General features: G+C 52.4%; 1 protein-coding gene across 7 annotated transcripts in view; it reads right to left on the bottom strand.

Moving 5' to 3' along the window:
• Ralgps1 (Ral GEF with PH domain and SH3 binding motif 1) overlaps positions 1-22429 on the bottom strand; it is a 247886-nt gene that overhangs the window by 14677 nt on the left and 210780 nt on the right. For 2 of the 7 annotated variants that reach the window (XM_070013843.1, XM_070013853.1), the window contains exons 11-15: positions 21846-21913; positions 12196-12322; positions 10865-11022; positions 8893-8944; positions 6232-6312 (exon numbers count right to left, since the gene is read on the bottom strand). In XM_070013843.1, the coding sequence (XP_069869944.1) occupies positions 6232-6312; positions 8893-8944; positions 10865-11022; positions 12196-12322; positions 21846-21913 (486 nt within the window). Of the gene's footprint in view, positions 1-6231; positions 6313-8392; positions 8614-8892; positions 8945-10864; positions 11023-12195; positions 12323-21845; positions 21914-22429 lie in introns of those variants that run through there. The other 5 variants (XM_070013863.1, XM_070013872.1, XM_070013888.1 and 2 more) reach the window with 3 other exon arrangements.

The raw sequence follows: 22429 nt of genomic DNA, 5'->3' as shown, positions 1-22429 counted from the left end.
GTGACTGGCTGTGTAAAGTCAGACAAGGTCCTAACTTCCTTTCCAAATGTTCCCTTTGTCATCTATGACCAGCCTTAGGTTGCTGCCTGTTGCCCAGGCCGCTGGCCCCTAGTGGTGGCATGAGGACATTCTCACTCACTGCAGCAGGGGCACTGTTGTATCACTGGGCCAAGGGCTTCTGCCCTCCAACCAGATAGGAACTGTTCCTGATGACCATCTCAGGCTCACTGTGCAGGCGTCCAAGTCCATGACTGGTGGGGGACCTGCCATAGCTTGTGCTGATGCCACAGGTCCTCAACATAACAGGTCTCATGATGCTCACAGGCTGACCCTGCTCTCCCTTAAGCTCTGGCACAGATGAAGAGACCCTGGTGTGTTCAACTCCTGACCTACTGGCTGGACTACAGTATGTGAGCATGGCTGTCCTGAGCCCCAGGCGCCTGATAAACAGAGGGAGCACTCAGACTTTGCAGACACCTCCCCCCTCCCCACTCCCCCTTCCCCCCCGGACTGGGCAGTGCTACTGGGCCAGGGCAGGCAGGCAGCCTCCAGGCGTCATCTCTTTTCCAATCACTGCAAGCAAGGTCTGGCAATGAAGCTTTCTGTGGTCTTATGTGTTGTGGCTTTGTCTACTGTTCAGGCATTGTGCTATCTTCTCCTCCTCTGATCCAGACTCCCATTCTGAGATACAGCTGTCTCGGCTCAGAGATGGAGCCTCTCCTCTACTTCTTCTTCTGGGCCTTGCTCCATGCTGCTCCAGGACGTGGGGTGGAGGCCGGTGTACCATGGCCACTTGTTCCTCCCACAAGGCAGAAGAGTGTTGCCATCTTCTTCTCATTCTGCTCTCCCCCTGGTCAGCAGCTCCTTGTTGTCAGCTGGTAGAAGTGATGCATGTTCACGGAGAGCTTGAAATCTGCATCTACCAACTGCTCTGGCTTGGAAAGCAATCATTCTATAGGACTTCCCAGAGCCATGAGAAGCGCAACAGGTGGAGATTTAGCCCGATTTGTCAGGACATTTGGCCCGATGGAAGAGCTACTGGGGGTGAGTGCTCACTCTCTGCAGCTTTGTTCAAGCACCATTACCCTCCCCCACAAGGGGGTATAGAAGCTCAGCAATGTGAAGCTATTTGACCAGTGCAGGAGCCTCAAAAACCAGTTAGAATCCAGTTCTGTTCAACTCTATATCCTAATACCTCATTGCACCTAATACCTTTGGATGCAGCACTTTCCTGGCCCTGTATGCTCAGAGTGTGTACCTCTGCACCTCTACTGTGTGTGTGTATATTGGGGGGGGGCTTTTCTTCAGCTTAGGGGCTAGGCATTGGCAGTGTCTGTGAGCTTAATGGCCACAAAGTTCCTAGACTGCAGATGTCCTGGAGTGGGGCACCTCCCAGACCCCTGGCCCTTGATTTCCTCACCAAGTCCTCCTGGGGGCCATGGCAACACAGAACTTAAGAGCCACTGCCCCCAGTCTGCTATTAGAGATGGAGATGCAAGTGCTCACATAGAAGGCCTGTTTCCTACTGCGTGTGGGCTGCTCTGGCTGTCCCATACTGTGTGGAAACCTGCTCTCCTCTGAGAAGATTACCATGGGAAAATTTGGAATATCTGAGTAGACAGTGGTATCTGGTAAACCCCAGAAATCATGGGCTTTCTCAGGAGGACCCCTAGTGGAGCCACAGATTGCCTTCCTAATGCCATTTTAGAAGCATGTGACTGGACATATGTCCTCAGGAGGCTAAGTACTCCTCTCCAGGATGGATCGGTGGGTGGGGCCAGCAGACAAGGGGCTCATGAGAAGTTTGCTCTGGGGAAGATGCAGGCTGCTAACCAGGTAAAACACCTCGTCTCACAGGGTTGGCAAGATGACAGTGACAATGACCATGATGATGACGTATGACCGGAGGCTGATGATGATGGTGTCAGCGGTGACGACAGTGGTAGTGGAGGTGATGGTGATGGGTGCTAGGCACTGTGCTCAGCAGAATTCCTTCTGTGTCTCCATTGATCATAGGGTGCTTACCGTCCCTGCCACCTAGTTAACAACTGAGGCTGGAAGTGGTGGAGTCACTTGCCCAAGGCCACAGCACTGGGAGGAGGAAGCATAGGTGGGGGCTATTACAGTAAAAGCAGCACAGCCTCATGAGCATTTAGGCTAGCCTAGCTGAGGTATCACTTCCCAAGCATTCATCAGGTTTAGAGGCATCTTGGGGTTTAAATTTCATAGAGCCCTTAATATTATTGCTGGTGTAGTGTGTGTGGGGGGGAGAGGAGTGAAGTCTTACATCACAGTTACTCTGAGGCCTCTTAGCTGAGGCAGGGCTCCCCACCCCGTCCTCCTGCATCTAGTTCACAGAGCCCTGTGAAGGTGCACCTGTGGACAGGCCATGGGGTGCTGTTCATCAACATTGCTCACTGTACCAGAAAACCCTAGTCACTTCCTGGTGACTCTCCCTTATCTGCATGTAAAAATCATCACCTTCCGATCTCTGGGACAACCCTTCCTGCAGTACCTTTTCAACTATGTTTTGCATGTCTCCACTCTTCCCAAGGCTGATTAGACAGAACAACACGCAAACCCAAGGTAGACTTTTTTTCCTTAGCAATGAAGATCTAGTTCAGAGGCTGGACTAGACAAGTTCAGAGGCTTAGTGGCTGGGTGAACCCATACATTCTCCTCTCTGCATACTGAGAAGTTCAGAAATGTGGTCTGCAGTTAGAAGGGGGGGCGCGTATAGCAGGTGCACAGCGGGAAGGACTGGCACAGATGGAAGAAAATACTGCCATTTCTAGGAACGGCTCTTGGGTGGGGATATAGACATTGGACAGAAAAGCAGAGGTCTCTCAGCTCCTATGAAGCAGCAGCCAGCTGGCAGGGACTTGCCTTGACTGTCTCAGCCTAGGACAGGGTCAAGCACAAGACCTACTCCTCTTTCAGAGAATTCTGCCCAAGAGTCTTTCTTGCCAGCTAAGGGAGTAAAGGAAGAGATGGAGTCTTTGGGAGATACTATAACCAAAGTTTGGGAGGTCATCCAACTGAGCTGTTTTGCTCAACCCAGGTACAAGGACAGACCCAGGCAAAACAGACTTCTGGCACGCTGGTGAGCTGTGAGAGCTTGGGACTCCTGGCTGCAGCCATATGTGTGTTGAGGGGTAGGGGAAGTTTTCTGAGTCACCCTGAGCCTCTTCACTCACAGCCCATCTGCTAAGACCAACAGTTAGCCTCCTACAGGCCTCACTGGACCTCCCTCACCCCACGCGCCCGTGGCTCATGCCACTCTTTATAGAGCGTCCTCCTGTAGGACGTATGGGGTCTTTCTAGTCCATCCAGCAGCATCACTTGCCACTTGGGGAGATTTCTCCCCCTGCTCAGCCTTCCTTCCTGCATGGCTTTCTTGCTGGTAATATGCACCATCTGATAGGAACTTTACTTTTTGTGCCGAACCTGAGGCTTGAACTCAGGGCCTGAGCACTGTCCTTGAGCTTTTTTTGCTCAAGGCTAGCATTTGATCACTTGAACCACAGCTCTACTTCCAGCTTTTTTTGGTAGTTAATTGGAGATAAGAGTCATGCAATTTCCTGCCTAGGGTGGCTTCAAACCACAATCTTCAGATCTCAGCCTCCTGATTGCAGGTGTGAGACTCAGGCAGTGGCTGACGGGAACTCTTAAAATCCCACACTAGTCCCTCTACAAAGCAGCTCCTTCCAGGTCCCAAGTGTTCACCATGTGGGTCCCCATCACACAGCTAAGGAATGAAAGCTCAGGGGTCAGAAGGGGCCATCAGAAGTGGTGGCCCTGGCCTTAGGCCCTTGGCACTGCCAGCCATGTATTTCACTTCACAGGTATCCTAGGAACTCAACAAAGCAAGACATGTCATGCAAACACAAATCCTGCAGGGGGTACTCCTGAGCTTTGAGCACTCCTGGGCTACCTCTTTAGTCCCAGCACTTGACTCAGCACTCATAGCCTCCTCAGATACCTGGACCCCCCAGGAGGGCTCACCAGGCTATTTCCCACAGAACGCCTTTGGGCCTCTATTAGTTTCCTCCAGAAGCCACCTCTGAGCCAGCAGCCAAACCGGGTTAACCTGTTAGAACCACTGCAATCAGCAAGACTGTACCAGGGCTCCCAGGGCTCTGTGCATGGCATCCTGAAAGCTCTATGAGCTTACCAGTTCTTTCTTTCAAGGAAGGCAGATGACCCCTCTACTGCACAGAGGGCTGGGCAATGTCCCTTTTCTCATCTCTCTCTCACTGGAAGGGCTTCTGCGGGCTGTGGGGTCCCTCAAAGATTTCTCCCTCCTAGTCTGCCCATCATGACCCATGTCTATATCAGAAGACCTCCACAGGGCTGGCAATGTCAAAATGGGGAAGATGGATGGCTCAGATATTTGTCATAAACTCTTACACACTTTCATATTTTGCTTCTTAAAAATCAAACACTAATCATTTCTGACGATGTCTTTTTTTTTTCCCCCCCTGGTCATGGGCTTGAGCTCTGGGCCTGGGCACTGACCCTGAGCTCTTCAGCTCAAGGTGAGTGCTCTACCATTTGAGCCAAAATGCCACTCCAATTTTCTGGTGGTTTATTGGAGATAAGAGTCTCATGGACTTTCTTGCCTAGACTGGCTTTGAACTGTGATCCTCAGATCTCAGCCTCCTGAGTAGCTAGGATTACAGGTGTGAGCCACTGGTGCCTGGCTTGATGATATCTTCTTTAGAAAACTTAAATGCTAATTCTTTTTCTGAGGAGAAAAGAAGGATTAACCCATTGTGGAAAACCTAAGACAACACAGGGACTGGGGAGTCTCAAGAATTCTCCAAAGCAGAGATAATCAAGATGAATGACCTGTGTGGTCATCCCTATACTGATGTTCATCTCTACAATCCATTTTGTTCCTTTTGAAAAACAAACCTACTTTAAGATATTTTGATCCTTAAGCTGATTTTTATGTTCTCGGTGGCAACACTTGGCTTTTAAACCAAGCACAAAGCAGCCGGATACTTCCCCCTCTGGCCCTGGCTGAACTCCTTTCTCCTCTTTGCCTAAGGGGCCTGAGATTGGCTGAGCCCTGCTCAGCATCAGTCCCCAGCCCTGTCTCCAGTCGCTAAGCACATACTGAAAACACCTTTCAGAACTGCCTCTCTCCCCTCATTGGGAGAGTGCATGTGTTGAGGAGCTGTCTTCTACCTTCCTCCCGTAGGCCAGGGCTGGCAGGAACCCTTACCCCACTCCCTAGTGACAAAGGCCCAGGCCCAGGCTTCCCCATGATCTGGGGCCCAAGGACAGATGGGTCCCTTTAGGGAGGCCTGGGAACTTAGAAATGAACCAACTAATACCTCCCTGGCCTGGATGCCACCATTTTCCATTCCCACAGACCCTGACATTGCCAGGCTGACATCATGCCCCCTCACCCCACAATGCAGCAAGACCAGAGTAGTGAGGGTGCTCTTGAAGCTGTCCACCTCAAGGACATACTAGATATGTGTGGCCTGGACTCTGGCCAGTGTCAAGGACTATCTTTAGGACCCTGGGTGGACATATCCATGTGTTAAGACACAGGGAAGATAATCTCCTAAGGCAGCTAAATGACCCCACCCTTGGCTGGACACTGGCAGCTCTGCTGACCACCATGGTGATATTACCAGGGATTCAGACCTGTATGCGGTGTATAGTCACTAGTCTACAGTCTCCCTGCCCTTTACGGTGCAATCTGACTTCATTTCTCTGGTCTGGGCGAAGCTTCTTACCAGGGCTGGGGGCTTTGAGGGACTAATGGCCAAGGGAGCTGGTCAAAGGTCATAGTTCAAGTTTCAGAGTTGAGAGCAGAGGGCTGTTCCCTTCCTCTTCCAGTAGCCAGCCTCCTCCTCTCCCTCTCCATCTGGAGTGGGTCCAGCCCTCCTAGCACCTCAGTTCCGAGTCTGCCACGTCTAGTCAAGTTAGGTAGAAAGATGCAGAGGAACCTGCGGTCTTGCAGTATCTGTGAGGGACAAATGGTGGGGTCTCTGGGTATGGAAGCTTTTTCTGGGCAGATGCTGGCCTCTGGGCCCTGACAGGCTGATATCTAGGAACCAACTCTTCTAAAGAGCAGGAACATGTGGCCTGGGACCCCTGTGAGGGCAAGGGGAATCCAGTAGGACTGAGCACTTGGGAGTAGAGGAGAGTCAGGTAACAACCTGACAGCGACTGAGCTACAGGGACAGTGCAACATGGAACAAGGAGGCTCACCTCCAAGGGAATGGCCGCAAATGCTCCTGTGGACTGTGGGAGAGCCTGGAACATCTGCATGCTTTCCAGGAAGAAGGTTCTCTGGAGGACAGGAGCAGAGGCTGGTATGAGGGAGAAACAGGAAGTGGTAGCTGGGCCACTGGGGACAGAGGCTAGGGACAGCTGGCACCCAGATTGTCAGGCCTCTTTGGAGGGGACATCAGAGCCCACTGGCATCTCCTTTTATATACATACATATATATATATATACATATATATATACATATATATGTCTTTTATTGTAGAAATACTGAACAGAGGGGTTACAGTTACATGAGTAGGGTGATAGGTACGTTTCCTATCAAGCATGTTACCTCCTTCTTTTTCTCCTGCCATCCTTTCCTTCCCCACCTACCCAATTCTTCCCTTCCCCCCGCACCCTCCCCCCCCCGCCCTGCCCACTAGCATCTTCTGAAGCAAGTGGCCTCCTGCTATCCTCAGTAGGAAGAGGTGCCTAAGACAAAGACAACAAGATGCCTTCCCTGGAGGGCAGTTCAAGGACTGCTGGAGAAGAGCTGTGCTGTGTGGATGAGCCAGTAATGAAGGGGGGAGGAGGGAGGACAATGCTTAGAGGACATCCTATCCCTAAGGTACCTGTAATGGACATTCGATGGAGAGTGGAGAGTGATCAAGAAGCTTACAGCATTCAGGAACTGCATTCAGCACTGTCACTCTGGAACAAGGAAGGCCTCTACCCCTTTCCTCCCTAATAGTGCTACTCTCATTGTGACACTTAGGGAAGCATGCAGCCTCCACCCTTAGCAGCTAGCAGGCAGTCTGGCAGGGAGTAGTTCTTAATAAACAGCTAGTGAATGAGTCAATGGATAAATGAGTGAATGAAGGAAGGAATCTATGACAGGATGAATGAATGGACACAGACAAGGCCAGGTGTGATTGCTATTCTTGAGCTCAGCCCTAGGCCTGTTTCCAGTCTGATGTCCTCTCATTGGTCTATGGCCAGGAGGGATGCTGGCTGGTGTAGTCCTCTTCTCCCAGGAGTTCCCTGACCAGGGCTGAGTTCTAGAGTCTGCTCCTTGATCATGTCAGCTTTTTTCTTCTACTGCTGGGTGGCCAAGAGCTGGAGTGACTGGGCCACTTTGCCTGAACTTCCAAATGGGAGCATTGCAAATGTTCCTCAGGCAGTCCCAGGGGAGGACAAAGAGCAAGCCTCAGAGTTCTCAGAGCCTTACCCTGACAGAAAGACTGCCATGGGCCAGCCCCAAAGTCACCACCAGCTCTCTGGCCAAGGCATGGGGTGGTAAAGAGGAGGGCTTGATGGGAGGAAGATGTGGGTTTTGGTCAGCTCTGCTCCTGCCAGATTACTTTGTATATATCCCCCCCATAGGTGCATGAGTGTACCTGTGTAAGTATAAGCATGTGAAGAGTATTTAGTGTGTGTGTGTATATGTAAGAGTAAGAGGATAATGAAGGTGAGGCAGGCAAGTCACCTGACCTCTGGGAGCCCTGCTCTCCCCATGTACCAACAGGACAATCTGCATGGCTGCTGCAGAGGAATGCTGAGTGTGCAGAGTCCAAGCAAGGCAGAAGATGGTGCCTGGCACACAGGGGACATTCAGTACCTTAAGGGTACATATGATCCCCCCAACCCCTGGTAATTTTATGATTATGGAGATGGGGAACAGAAGCTTTAGTGTAATGGGAGTCTGTATCTGTGTGTGCACAAGTGCATGTATGTGTTGTGTGCTATACATGAACATATACATATGTGCATGTATAAAAATACTTGTCCACACACGAGCATGATACACATACATGAGTGAAACACATGCATGAGGGGATGTAAATATAAGTGTGTAAAAGTGTCCAGTATGTGCATGTGTGTTTGCATGTGTAAGAGTGTAATTGCATATATAGCTGAGAACTGTTGTGTGTACAACTGAGAGTATGTATATACAAAAGCTGTATAACTGAGTATGCATGTGTGCTGAGGAAATGTGTGTAACTGGGTGTGCGTGTGAAAGGTATGCAAGTGAAAGTGTATAGGTATTTGTGAGTTGCGTGTATGTGTATGTGTGCATATAATGTGCATGCATTACAGGTAGCTCCGGTTATAGTTGTGAGTGTACATGCATGTGTAAGAATGTCAGGTTTCTGTGGGTATACATGTGTGCATGTATAACGAGTATGTAGCTGAGTGAGCAGGTATCTACATGTGTATGTATGAGAATGGGCAGACAGCTATCAACGTGCATGTGTGTGAACGTGTGTGTGTGTGTGGTCACATCTTAGGTCTTACTAGGTGCTATCTCATTCCTAGGCTGGAAGCCATTTGTTGCTGTGTGGCTGCAACACTCTTGGATCCCACCAGATGGAGCCATGTGCCTGTATCAAATAGACAGTGATTCTCAGGCTTCCAGTGTAAAGAACCCACAAACCCACACTTTAGACCCTGTCTGCTTCTGCAGCTGGGCTGGACAAAGTGCTCCTGGGTTGACTCCTGCACCAGAGAGGTTGTGAGACTGCTCAGAGCACAGGGGCATAGAACCCCCATGCCATGCTGCTCCTGCCCTGTGACCAGGAGCCAAGGGCCACTCTACTGAGCTTGTGTCCAGCTCCCTAGGACCTCCCGTGGGAGAGAGGCCATGCTGAGGCCACACTCACCTTTCCAGCCCTGAAGACATCTCTTCACTAAACTCTGAGCTCTCACTACTGCCTGGAAAAGGAACACAGATCAGTGAGCGCAGTGGCCGTGCACAGAGCGGCCTGTTCTCCTGTGCTACCAGGCCCCTAAGCTCACAGCTTCTGAGCCTGTAAACAACGTGAGTGGAGGTTTTTGCTGCTATTTCTGACTTTGATTCTAGTCCTGCTCTACCCAAGCACATCTTGAACCCTGGGCTGCTGAGATGCCCTGCTTCCCTCGGCTACCCCAAACCTCTATGAGAGGAGATTTCTTCCTACCACCGAAGCATCCATGTACCACAACTCTGTTCTCTGATCTTGGGGGTTCCCTGAACCTCGGGAGAAAGCACCAAGGCTGAGCAGTAGGAAGGGGTAGGGGTGGAGCCCTAACCCCATGAATCAGCCTGAGCAATGGTCTCACCAGTGGGTGATGGAACAGCCTAGCTCCAATCAGGACACACACACACACACACACACACACACACACACACACACACACACACACACACACACACACACACACACACACACACACACACACACACACACACACACACACACACACACACACACACACACACACACACACACACACACACACACTCTTTCTCACTCAGGGCTTCCACCCCAGTTTGCTGACTTGAGGAGCCAGAACCAAACAATCTGATCTTGCCTGGATGCTGGACAGCACAGCACCTGACTTGCTTTCTGTCTCAGAAACAGCAGCCTAGGTTTAGTACATCCAGTTTCTTGGATGTCCAAGAGCTATGTTGTGCCCAACAGAGCATTCTTGGGTCCACACTGCCCAGAGTACACTCCTCAGGACCCAGATCTCATTGCTCCTGCCAAGAAGGGGTCCATGAGCAAAGGCTGTGGGACTCTGCAAGCTGGAGGACTGCACTGGCTGTGAACAAAGCCAAGTCTCAGGGAAGAAGCCTACTTTCCTTCAGCCTCTCCCCAGCACAAGAGCCCAGAGCTCTGCTTGGAATACACACTTATCAGAAATGCACTGTCCCAAGCTGTCCTACCCCGCTGCTTGCATCCAAACAGGACACTCTCCCCTGAGCATGCAAGGGGCTTGCTTGTCTCACACTTGCTGGGATAGCTGCTCCCTGGGCTTATATTGCCTATGACCTCTCAGACTGTCTTCATTTCAGCAGGACACCCACTGAGTCTTCCTATTACCTGTTCCCTCAAGCTCCTGGTCCCCTACCCCACAATCCTCACCAGAACGAACTCCCAGCAGGGTAACTATCTGCCCCACCTCTGGGATCTCTGGGAGTGCTCCCTGCTAAGGAAAGCAAACAGACACACAGACATACAGAGTACAGCAGCATAGGCACATTGAAAGCCAAAGGCCATCACAGGACACTGGTCTGAGGGAGTGAAGACAGGGGGATGCCCTCCTCTCAGAGGCACTGCTGGGAACCAGACCTGTGAGCAGAGATCAATGCTAGCCTCAACCCTAATACAAGTGACTCCCAGCTCAGCCTCCGCGGCACAAGTCCTATCCTTCCCATGGACACAGCACCGTTTCCGCTTATGCTCAAGGTCCCTTTTGCACTGTCCCTCCCGTCGCTTCTCAGTGGAAGGACAAGTACACAGGTAAGAACAGTGGCCCACCCCACACTTTCCCCGAGTGGCTGCCTTGCTTTGCTCTGCAGGTCCTTGGCCCTGTGACTCCCTCTGGGGCCAAAGTGCCACTCTGAGAGTTGAGCCAGACTCAAGCATGCGTCTATCTGCCTGCCACACTTGGGGACACTGAAGGAACGCGGGCAACCTGGGGTTCTCTTTGTTGCCCAGCAGGTCAGGAAGTGGAGGCTTGCCCAGCTCCAGGGTATTCAACTTGGTGGTAGAGAGGGGCCACTGGGCGCGGCACAGTGACAAAGACAGACATGGAGCACACACTGGGCCGGCGGCCCCCGCCTGTGGTGTGCAGGCTGGAGACGCTTACCTAGGGAGAGTCCATTGGTGACAGCAGAGGAGGAGGTGAGGGTGAGGCCCCTGCGGGGGCTGCGGGACTCTAGGACACTGTCGTCCAGAAGGTGCCTGGCTTTCTCCGATGGGAATGTCGCACTTTTACTTTCAACTACACTCAACTGACACATCATACTGGAAAATGGAGAGGAAAAGAGAAGGCAAAGCTCCTTATCTGACAAGTATCAGTGGCCGCAACTGCCCTGGGAGCTGGGGCCAGAGGTCAGCTGCAGGAAAAAGGCCTACCCAGAGCCATGGGCTGCCCAGCCTCTGCCTCTCTCTGGGCGTGACCTTGGGCAAGTCGCATCCTTCTCCTGAGCCTCTGTTTCTCCATCTTCCACTGGGGACTGATGCTGCTGACTTTGCCTGTCTCCCGGGATGAAGATGAGGCCGTGAGTGATGGGGCAGCAAAAGGGAGGGGCAGCGAGCTGGGCACAATGGCTGTTCTGGAGTCACCTGCATCTGGTCTGCATCCTGGTTCCAACGCCTCCTCAATCTCACAAAGGTGTCACCTGTGAGCCTCATGGGGCCCATGCTTACAGTGTGCGTAGTAATAGCAGCTGCCTCAGAGGCCTGTGTGGCTCTGGCTGAGACTGCGCCCCACAGACATGAGGCATCTTGGGGAGTAGGTGGAGGAAGCACTTGAAGACAAAGAAAGCAACTCTGACCTCTTTCAGCCTTGGGGCTCCTCTGAGGCGAGCCTGGGAGGCTGGCAGTTATGGCCTCAGTGGTAGATGGAAGCAGGCAGAAAGGAGGAGGAAAGATGGGGAGGAAGGCAGCATAAGGAAAGGGGTGGGGAGATGGATTTCTCTTTGGGAGCCTGTGCCAACCCAATGCCTGGGGCATGTGGGCATGGCCACCCTCAGCCATGCTGAGGACCTGTGTCCCCGGCTGTGGGCTCTGTGGGCTCCACAGAGCAGGTGAGCTGGTAGCAGCTGCACTTCTCTGTGGGCAGATGCCAGGAGACCCCTCAAAGCTGCCTGGACACAATCTCTGGTGTCCACAGGACTCTGGTTCCCCGCAACTGGCTGCTAACCAAGCTTCAGTGTGTTCTCTGGAACCTCTGTTGGCCCCCCTGCCCTTGCTTTCCCATGTCCTTCCTCCACTAGCCATACGGTCTGTGCTGCCAGCTGCCTATCTGCTCTTTCTGAACCAGGCCTTGACTCGGGAGAAAACTCCCAAGAAGGACACCAAGAGCCCACAGAAAGAGGTGGGAGAACTTCCCAGAATCCTGCCAGCCCATCCCCACGGAGGTCAGGCAGATGCCTGGATGTGGGGGGTGGGGAGCACTGGGGCTCAGTCACCTACTTGTTGCCCAGGCTGTGGCTCTTTCTGTGTCTGGGGACTGGTGGTGTGGGAAGGCTGCCAGCCACAGATGCATCAGGACAGGTGGGCCTCCGGCGGAACCTGGCTGAGCTGGAGCTTGCCGAGGGGCCTGTGAACACAGAAGAGGAGAGCGATGACAGGAGTCATAGGAGTAGGCATATGGAGAAGGGAGTTGAGGACAGGGGAGGCCCAGGGAAGGTGGGCCCTAGATTTGAGGTAGGGCCTCTGACCCAGCTGGCACAGGCGGGACAAGGTTCCCACAAGCCACATATATTTCTACGTGTCCAGTACTGACCCCTTCCTCCTATGCTGACAGGCCACCTTTGCACTGCAAAGGCCCACCTCCTGGTGGTGTCTCAAGAATAGGATGTGATAGGCCAATCCATAGGGATCCAGAGAGGCATGCCCCCAAAGCATAGACCTCTGCAGAGGTCTATGGCTGGTATGGAGGGGGGCAAGTAGACCCTGCTCCATGGCTTCCATGTTGGCATCAGCTTGAGCTCTGATTCTTGCCAAATCTGTATCAGAACTATGTGGAGGGAGAAGGTCATCCCCGGTGGCTCTGACTGTGAGGTCACAGGGGTTCTGCACAGGCCTTGCACCAACCCCTCACCCCCAAGGCACCCCTGGGAAGACCCTCTGCTCTACATGCCAGGACACAAGCAGCTGTGACCTGAAGGCAGCAGTTCTCACCACGGCTCTGCTCCAGAGAGGATAAGAAGAATGAAAACCATCCTGCTTTGTTTTGGTTTCACACTACTGCAGAGCAGAAGCCAGAGGGTGGAACCGGCCTTGTTTATCAGCAGCCCTGAGAGCAGATTACAGTCCCTGCCTGAGTCACTCAGCTCCCACCCTGTGTGCAGAACGTGTGCTCTGAAGGTCAGCTGCACTGAGCCTCCTCCTGTGGTCTCAAGTGGAGGGCCAGGGGCCCTGGGGGTGGACCAGAAATGATGGTGATGGTTAGGATTTGATGCTGTACAAGAGGCACTGCATCCTTGGTGGACCCATTTTTACAAGATAGAAAGTGGGGCTTATAGACCTACTATGTGCTGGAGGTAAGACCTGAACTTAGGCCTCATGGGGATATTCAGAGCCAAGACACTGGATAGCACACCAGGAAGGGAACAGAAAGACCAGGTGTGAGGTGTGAGGGGTCTGTGGAGCAGGAGGCCTTTCCTCCAGGAAATCTGGAATGGGTCAGACCCACTCTGCCCTTGAGCGAGGGAAAAGGAAGGAGACTAGGCTCCACCCACACCACTGTGTGCAGGCTTGTGCAAACACTGCCTAGCCCAACCTCACAGCCTCTAGTGTGGTTATCATGATTAAGGGAGCCCCCTCCAGGGCCACGTGGGTGGAGGGGACTGCAGGGTGGCACTCACTCTCACCTGACTCCGGCATTGCTTCCCTTTCTGAGATCTCCCAAACCCTCAAGACTCATTTTGGTGCATTCCATCCAACACTGGATTCTCTCTGCAGAACTAAGCCTGGATGCACCCCTCTCCTTTCTGCTGTGAGACGTGGGAGGCAGGCCTGGCCTCAGATGCCCCCTGGACACGCTGTGGAGTATTTGCAGGGGCCCAGTGGAAGAGCTGAGCCTCTGGAGCTGCTGCTGCTCTCCCTGCTCTGGGTCTTTGCCACTCCTCCCCTGCATTGCTGACCAACAGCCTGGGACTGACGAGGAAGCAGAAGAATTTCCATTCAGCTGGGACCCAGATTTGGGGGGCGGGGGGGCTATGTGCCAGTAAGTGACACCCTTTGCTACTGAAAGGCCTTACGTTCCTGCTCTGCCAAGTCTGGGGGTGGGGCGGGGGGTGGCATGTATCCGTGCCAGAGACACGTGTCTTCTAGGGCCATCTTTTGAACTAGGAGGCTGGCAGGCTGGTTTAGTGTCCTCTGGTAGGGGCAGGGACAGGGGCAGGGAGCAGGCAGTGAAGAGTGGAGGCTCTGGTCTTCTTAGCAGAGTACAGGCGTTACAGCCTTGGCCTGATATGGCAGGGACAAATGGAAAAACTGACCATGTGGCTTGACTATCTCAGAGGATTGCTCTATTTTTCCTCAGCATAATTTTTCCATGAATAATCTTTAAAGCTCTTCAAGTGGCTGTTTCTTTAGCAGTTTTATTGGAACATATGAGAATTGACGGTCTCTGTGGGGAACGAGATACTATGTTGAAAAAAAAAATCTGGTTTTCATTATGAGAACCCAACACACTGCCCAACAGACCACTCATTGATTGGAAGAGAAAAAACTCTCAGCCTTCAAATAACAGCCTTGGAGTAGTCAGGATGCAGGACGATGAGCAGCGACAGTAAGGGACACTATCTGGAGGAAGACAGGCCTGGGTTCTCAACTACATCTGTACTGGACAAGCCACTCAGCCCAAGTCCCAAGTCTACACCTGTGAAACAGAAATGGGGATCCTGCCCTTGTCGCCTCCCTGTGGGGGGTCAATAACATTTGCATCTCCTCTGCCACAAATGTTTCCTGGGTCCTGACCTCAGGGCTATCTCTTGTCTAGGCATCGGAGCTGCAACCTGGATTAGAAAGATAATGTCCTGGCCAGGTGTGGTGGGTAAGTCAGGTTATGTGGGAGGTAGAAATCAGGAGAATTAAGTTTGAGGTTCGTCTGGACAAAAAAGTTAATGAGGGCTGGGAAGGTGGCTCAGTGGTAGAGCGCTTGCCTTGCATGCCAGAGGCCCTGGGTTCGATTCCTCAGCACCACATACGCAAAAAGAAAAAAGCCGGAAGTGGCACTGTGGCTCAAGTGGTAGAGCGCTAGCCTTGAGCTGAAGAGCTGAAGGACAGCACCCAGGCCCAGAGTTCAGGCCCCACGACCGGACCCAAAAACAAACAAACAAACAAAAAAAAAAGTTAATGAGACTCTATCTCAACCAATGGCTGAGAGTGGCGAGGTGTGTCTGCCATCCTGGCTACAGGGAAAGTATAAAAATATCCAACATGAAGAGGGCTGGTGAATTGGTTTAAGAGGTAGAGCACTGAGGCCCTGAGTTCAACCACCAGTATTGGGCCCTCCCCCCCCCCCCAGCCTGGCAAAAGAAAAAGATATGATATCCTGCCTTCATGGGATTAATGTTTGAGCAGGGAGTAACCATGTAATTTCACCCAGAAGAAAAGTCTGCTTTTCTAAAAAAATCATCATCAATATAGCAAGTGTACCAACTACACCAATAGTGTGACAACACCAATAATGATGGTGATAATGAGAACTACTGGAATCGTGGCAAACACTTTATCCACTGGACCTTATTTAAGCGCGTCATAACATGCCATGTGGGTTCTGTTGTTATGTCAAGTTTATGATGTGGAACCTGCGGTGCAGAGGGCTCAGGAACTTGTGCAATGAGTAGAAGCCCAGAGCACAAAGGATTTGGGGACCTAGAGGAAGGATGGGGGAAGGCTGCTGGGGTCCCAAAGCCTTGGCTGGTGCAAGAGCTCTGGTGTGAGCCTGATCCAGCTCCGAGGCGACAGAGGGCAGAGCCCCCGAGGACCTAGAGTTTCTTGAGGCGAAGGCCATCACATGAGTGATGGACTCAGCTTCGAACCCTAGGTGGCTTCTTCTGGTTGAGAGCAACCAGAGGAGACTCAGGCCACAGGCTGTGGTAGAGAAGGTGGGTAGGTGTCTAGGAAGCTGGCCAAGCAGGTATGCAGAGGACAGTGCATTCACGGTGCCAGTTAGGGAAAAGTCCGGTGTGGAGGCATGTCGATCAGAGCTTCCCAGAAGTAGCTAGAGAACCTTGTCCCCATGGATTCCTACCCAGGACTTCAGCCCTGGGCCAGGGCTAGTGACTGCAGCAGGCTCCAATAGGCACAAGTCTCATACATTGCAAATTAATAGGAGGTAGCTGTGGCAGAGGGGAAAGTACTCAACTCGGAGTCACAAGACTTGAGTTCTAGTCCTGCCTCTGCCCTGGGCTTACATGCGACTCCTCCTGGGTGCATGTTTCTTCATTGCAGGAGCAGCCACCAGTGTGTCAGCATAGCCTCTGGTCACAAGATGGTCAGCTTCCTCGTTCTTGGCTTTCTGCTTCCCTTTCAGAGCCTTCTGTTTGTGGGCTGGGGGCTCAAGCCCTCTTGGTCTGCCAGAGTTGTCAAGTCCTGTGGAACCCCTTCTCTAGCCCCTGCTTCTTAGTGGGGCCTGGCTGATCATTGCTATGTTCACATGCATTGTGAGTCTCACACGCAGCTGTCACGGTCCTGCCTTGAGAGCCAGGTGTGTGTCTCACACACCATAGGCAGGTTTATTTCTCAAGAAGGCCTGGGTTCATTTCTTTCTGAAAAATAGTGTCCAATCATTCATCTAGGCTGAGGTTGCCAAGTGCTCTGGCTCCCCTGGAGCCAGAAGGCACAGACTCTAAGACCACAGGGAGCAGGAGGAGAGGATGCCAGGGGGCCACTGCAGGACAGTGGAGTTGGACAAAAGGGGTTGAGTCTTGGCTCCTCTGCTTGACCTCGATTTGACTGAACACCAAAAAGTCCCCAGAGAGAAGAGCTTACAGAGAGGGAACAGCCCTTACTTCTTGCCCATCAGCTGCTCTCTTCTTCAACAAGCAGAGCGGTAGTGGAGGGGGTTGTCTATTGCGGGCCATTCATGGGCTTAGACTCTTAGTGCCTCCCTTAGGCCTAAAGATGCCAAGATGGCTGCAGCCAGAGGACAGGGTGGTCACAGGAGAATGGGCTCTGATCTCAAGTCCGCCAGGATCAAACCAGGAGTACTCAGACTGAACCAACTGTCCAGGATCCCACAGCTCAGATGTACAGTTGTTAGGTGCTAAGGTCTACTGTGGGCTGAGATGGCTCCTGGGAGTAGAGCTGGCATGTCATTAAGGGATGGAAGGGCTCCAAGCAAGAAGCCGCTGGTGGGCAGTTCACTGTAAGGAGTTGTGAAAGGGCCTCAGAGCTCCTGGAGTGTATTAGCATCTGCCTAGGCTGGACTTGTAGTCTCTCTGGAACAAGTGAGAGTAACCCGAAGAGGAAGCATAGCATCATTGATGGCCACCTGGAAGGCCATGCACCCACTGCTGTGAGTGCCCTACCAGGACTGAGGCAGAGGCCCTGCTCTCCTGACCTCTTGCCATAAGCAGTCAGGCTGAAGCATTCCACTGGGAAAGGTGAGACTTTATGTAGATCAGGCTTGGAGTCTGATTCCTATACAATCTAGCATGTGGGAGCAGTGGGGACTGTGTGTGACTCAAAGTTAAGGAAAAGTTGGGACGTGCTCCGGTTGTCATCCAGGGCAGGTGCTGACTTGCTCTGCACAGGTGTGCAGAACAACAGGGACAGAGCCCAAAGTGCCCTGGCCCATTTCCCAGGCAGGTGTTGGGCACTGAGTGAGCATATGGGCAGTGTTTAAGGCTAGTGCTGGGCAGAATCTGTGTTCAATACAACACAGGAATGAGGATGCAGGTGGTGAGCCTGCTTCCTTCATGTGAATTGACTGAGGTGGTCCACAAAGTCAGCGTCTCTGTCCATTGAGCAGCAGGGTCTCTATCCTCTCTCCTTGGACCCGAGCAGGCCTCTTTGGGACCCAGTGGGAGGCTGGTGCTTAACTTTGGAGACTGGCTCACAGAGATGCTTCCATGTGACTCCTTCCCTGCCCTCCAGCGACATCACTCTGGAGGAGAGCAGCTGCCATGCAGAAGTCCGATGCCTTCAGAGTGTTGTCTTATGAGGAAAAGTCAGGCTGCAGGGAAAGGCCACAGGTATATATGTTCTGCCATCACTGTAGGCCCAGCCACAACCAGCAGCAAGAGTAGACATGTGAGTAAAGATACCTTCAGGGGACTCTAGCCCTGGCCCCATCTGATCTTCTGACATACAGAATGGCTGTGTGTCACAAACTGGTGTCTTGTTCCCTGGCACCATTGGTGAGCACCTGAGCTGGAGCTAGAATGTGACCCTTGAGCTCCCTGTGCAATGTCCAGGTACTGCCTCATAGCCCACACCATCCAATGCTTGGGGGCCAGAAGCCGACCCTCAGGAGAAACAGTGCATGCAGGCCCTGAGCACAGGATTTCTGACATCACCTCAAGGGACCTCCCCCAGCAGCCCTGTGGTGTGAGCCTGCATGCCACACTCCTGTTCCCAGAGAAATTGGGACTCAGAAGGATCAAACCAACTGTCTAGTATTCCACAGCTTAGATACTGTAGCTGGGCTCTAACTTAGGTCTGCCTGACCACAGAGCAGGGTCCTTGCCACCCAGCAAGAAAACAGAGACAGAAAGTGAGTCATATAGCAGTCCCGGAGGTGTGAGTGCAAAGAGTTAAGGCTGAGGTTGAGCTTTTCTGGACTTGAGTGCTGCCTAGGAGTCTCCAGAGGAAACCTGTCCATTGAGAAGCCATGGAGGCGGGGTCAGTCAATCTGGAAATGTCTTTACCAGCTCCAAGGCACACACAAACATAACTTGCCCTCCCTGGGGGGGTCAACATTCTGTATGATTTTTTTTCTTGTCAGGAAAATATTAGTTCATTTGTACAAACTAAACGTTACATGCAGGGGAGAAATGAAAACGTGGCATTCCTGTACTCGTTTCTCCACAGACCCAGGAATGAGAAGGTTTCTCCATTTCCTTTCTCACAATGTGCCTGTGGAAGGCAGAACTGCCTGTATGGCCACTTCCCAAGAGTGCAAAGTTGTTGGGGGAGCGGGGGGGGGGGGGGGCGGGAGATACCAGGGAAACAGCACAACTCAGGAACACTTCTGAGGTTGGGGAGGCATTCAAGATCACGGCTGCTATCACTCACTGCAGGCCAAGGTCTCCCAGTCCTTGAACTGGTTAGGGAAGGCTCAGAGGCCCACCCACCCTGAGCCATCTTTCTTACATTGGCCTCCTTGTGGCTCCAAACATGCACGTTCTAGCCCTCCTGGCTTTGCTGCAGTGTCCCCAGCTGAGGCATGGGTGTCTGTCTTGTTCCTGATAGGCACTTGGCTCAGAGCAAGGGAGTGGCCTATGCAGGCCTGGGTAGCATGAGTGAACAAAGAAGCACATCTTGGAACATTTTCCTCGGCAGGTGTAGGGGTGTGTGACTACTAGAAAGAGCCCTAAGCTGGAGCCAAACACCCACACCATCCCCCTCCCACCCCCAGGGGCTGAGGGAATCTGCGTTCTTCCCATTCCTGGGACTGTAAGAGGAACATTCCTGGCCCTGAGTCTGTTCAGGTTCTTGCCACGCGGCTCAGTTTAACAGCCAGGCCCAGAAAGGCTTCCCTGGAGCTGGCTCTTGAGCCCTGCCCTCTTGGGACCCCCTGGCTGCCCCAGCAGCAGCTGGCTGTCAGGGAAGCTGGGGTCATTGATCACATGGGAGTCTCCCGGACACTCCCCAGCCCTCACATCCTGCTTCCGTGGCTGAGGCCAGGGATATGGAAAGCTAGTGGAAAACACTCCTGTGCGCGGGACTCACTCCTCGTGCAGAAACTGCTGGCCTCAGCACTTCTCCGGAAGGCTGTGCGGAGTCAGCAGCTGGCTCGTGCTAGACCTGCCTCCAAGGATAGGTGCCCATGGGGCCCAGTGAGGAGCTCCCAGCTGGGGCTAAGGGGAGAGCAGCTGACCATGGGCACTGACCCAGAGCATGCTGGGTTCTAGGAATTCCACACTAGGTCAGTCCCTCACGGGGGGCTTTTACTCTGGTGGGGAAGACAGATGTGGAGCAAAGGAATACACGGCTGGCTGGCTTGGGAGACAGGCCCATCCAGAAGAGGGGGGTACAGAGAGCTGCCTGCAGAAAGGTATGATACAAAGGTCAGCAAACCTCTGACAGCCCAGCCAGGAACTAGTTTTAGGCTTTGCAGGCCATAAGATCTTTGTTCTCATTACTCAACTCTGTCACTGCTGGGTGAAAAAGAAAAAACAAAACCAAACAAAACAACAACATCAAAACAAAACAAAACAAAAAAAAAACCACAGACAAAAATGTCAGCCACGTGGCCACATTTCCCTCTACAGAGAATCAGGATGAGCCAGATTTGGCCAGAGCTTACGTCCCTGTGAGCAGAGGCTGGCCTGTCCAGTAGTGGGGTGAGGTTGGGAAAGGTTTCCCTGAGGCAGTGGCATTTAACTAAATGCTGAATGATTCAGTGACAGTAGTATAACATTGACAACCATTGATGATGACACAGTGAGCATGCTCAGTGCCAGGCTCTGGCTGCTTTATACATATGACCTTAGTAAGTTCCCATAGCAGCCCTGTGAGGGATTTGGGTGCTGTACCCGCTTTACAAGTGTATAGTGCAAAACTGAGCATCGTGGAGGAACACGTCCACTGGGGGAGGGTTTTAGAACAAGAACAGAGATGGGAAGGTGGAGACAGTGCCAGGGGCTTTCCCTCAGTCACCCCTGCTTTAGCAAAGGAGGGAATGGGTTCCAAAAGAGACTGCAAAGACTTTTTAATACTTGGCTTGGGGGAACCCTGTGAAAATCAGGCTCTGGGCAGTACCATGATAACTTGGTGCTAAGTTGTAGACAACAGGATCTTTGGAGGCTCTGAGATTTCCTTCTGCCAAGTGTGGGTGCCAGGTCAGGGTGCATTTTACAGGTCAGAAAAAGTAAGAATGGAAAGACACAGAAGCTAGAAGTCTACCCTGGAGGTGGGCGGAGGACCCTTGCAGGAAGGATGGCAGGAGGCTTTGCGGGCTCTGGGGTCCTAGTCCACTGGGACCTGTCCTCAGCTGGAATGTATCTGGGTGGTTTGAGCAGGCTGAAGGCTGGGGCTAGGCAGCATCTAGTAGTTGCCCGCTCTTCCCAACAATCATCATAGATCACACTATGTGGTTGTCATCTTCCAGACTGACATTCCAACATTCCTGAGACTGATCCCATTTCACAGGCAAGGAAACTGAGGCCCAGAGGAGTGAAGTCACTTGTCTAAGGCTTCAATGGCTTAGAACCCAGGTTGATGTGACCATGAGCTCAAAGTAGTAGGAGGCCATGTTTGTTGCTCCCTTAGATTCTTCCTGAGCACTAAACAGCTGCCCATACTTTTACATCACGCTGGGTGCAGGCAGAGCACTTTAAAGACTTGCACTTGTCCAGGCATCACAACAACCCTATGCTGAGAAATCCAGTCTTAGCTCCATCCCAGGGAAGAGGCCACTGAAGACCTGTGTAGGCGACACAGCTAGGAAACAACAGAGCTCAGGTTCTCATAATCAAGGAGGAAGTATAGAGGAGTGGAGGAGGGGAGGGTGGGGAGAGAATGCCCGCAGGTATGCTTCCCCATTAAGTAAATAAATCTGAAGCCTGAGGAGGCGAGGCAGTGTCTGGTGGGTGGCATGATATGTTGGGTGTCTTGTGCATCCAGACTTGGGTGTGTTGGGGTACAGCTCTGATGACAAAGGTCCAAGTGTCTTGGAGGAGATCATGGGGTTTCCTCTACTTTGCATATGCTCTTCACTCGGGGGTGACACTTGGGGCTGTTCAGTCCAAGCTCCTCCAGGGTCAGAGAAGCCCTCAGAAGTCCTATGTGTCAGAAGCCTGTCTGATGCATGCAGGGGTCTGTGAGCAGACAGTTGAGTCTACCACTCTAAGGAATCAGTTGTACAAGTCCCCCGTCCCGGCCCCCCAGTAGCCAGGTTTGGGATCTGGGTGGTTTTGCTCCCAGTGAAGTAGTTACAATACCTGCAAGATCTTCCTTGGAGGAGACCAGCCTTGGGGAGCTGCTTCCCGGTTCAATTCTGAGCGACAGTCTGCAAACAAAGATTTTTATAAGATCAGAGAGGCCCTAGGGGGTTGGGACAGGATGTGTGTGTGTATATGTGTGTATAGGTGTGTAAGATCTGCTCCTGATCACAGCCCTCCTCCCTCTCATGTCTCAAAGAGCTTTCCATGATGAGGAAGCAGGGGTCTGGAAGGCAGATAAATGGGCAGTGGTGTTAGTTCTCTCAACAATCCTGCAAAAAAGAACATTTCATAGTCAAGGAAACTGAGAAATGGTTAAGCAGATTCCTTCTTCAAATTCATGGGCTAACATGTGGGTCTTTCTGATGGAAAGGAAGGCTCCAAGGAGCATGACTGGCAAAGTGGCGTGTCCTTTTGTGGTGTGGAGAGTCCCGGGAGGTGAAGGACACCCCAAGCCCACATATATGAAGCAGGGGTAGGCCTCCTACTCCTTCAGGCTCATCCCCAGAAGAGGGGCACCTAGGATCAAGCAGGAGGGAACCCCCGCCCACACATGAGAGAAGAGCCAGATGCCTCCCAAGCAT

This window comes from Dipodomys merriami, unplaced genomic scaffold (genome assembly GCF_024711535.1).
Source record: "Dipodomys merriami isolate MVZ:Mamm:240054 unplaced genomic scaffold, mDipMer1.0.p SCAF_11, whole genome shotgun sequence".
In the NCBI taxonomy this organism is placed as follows: Eukaryota; Metazoa; Chordata; class Mammalia; order Rodentia; family Heteromyidae; genus Dipodomys; species Dipodomys merriami.
The sequence above is the reverse complement of the archived record's forward strand: the minus strand, read 5'-3'. Positions and strand labels throughout refer to the sequence as shown.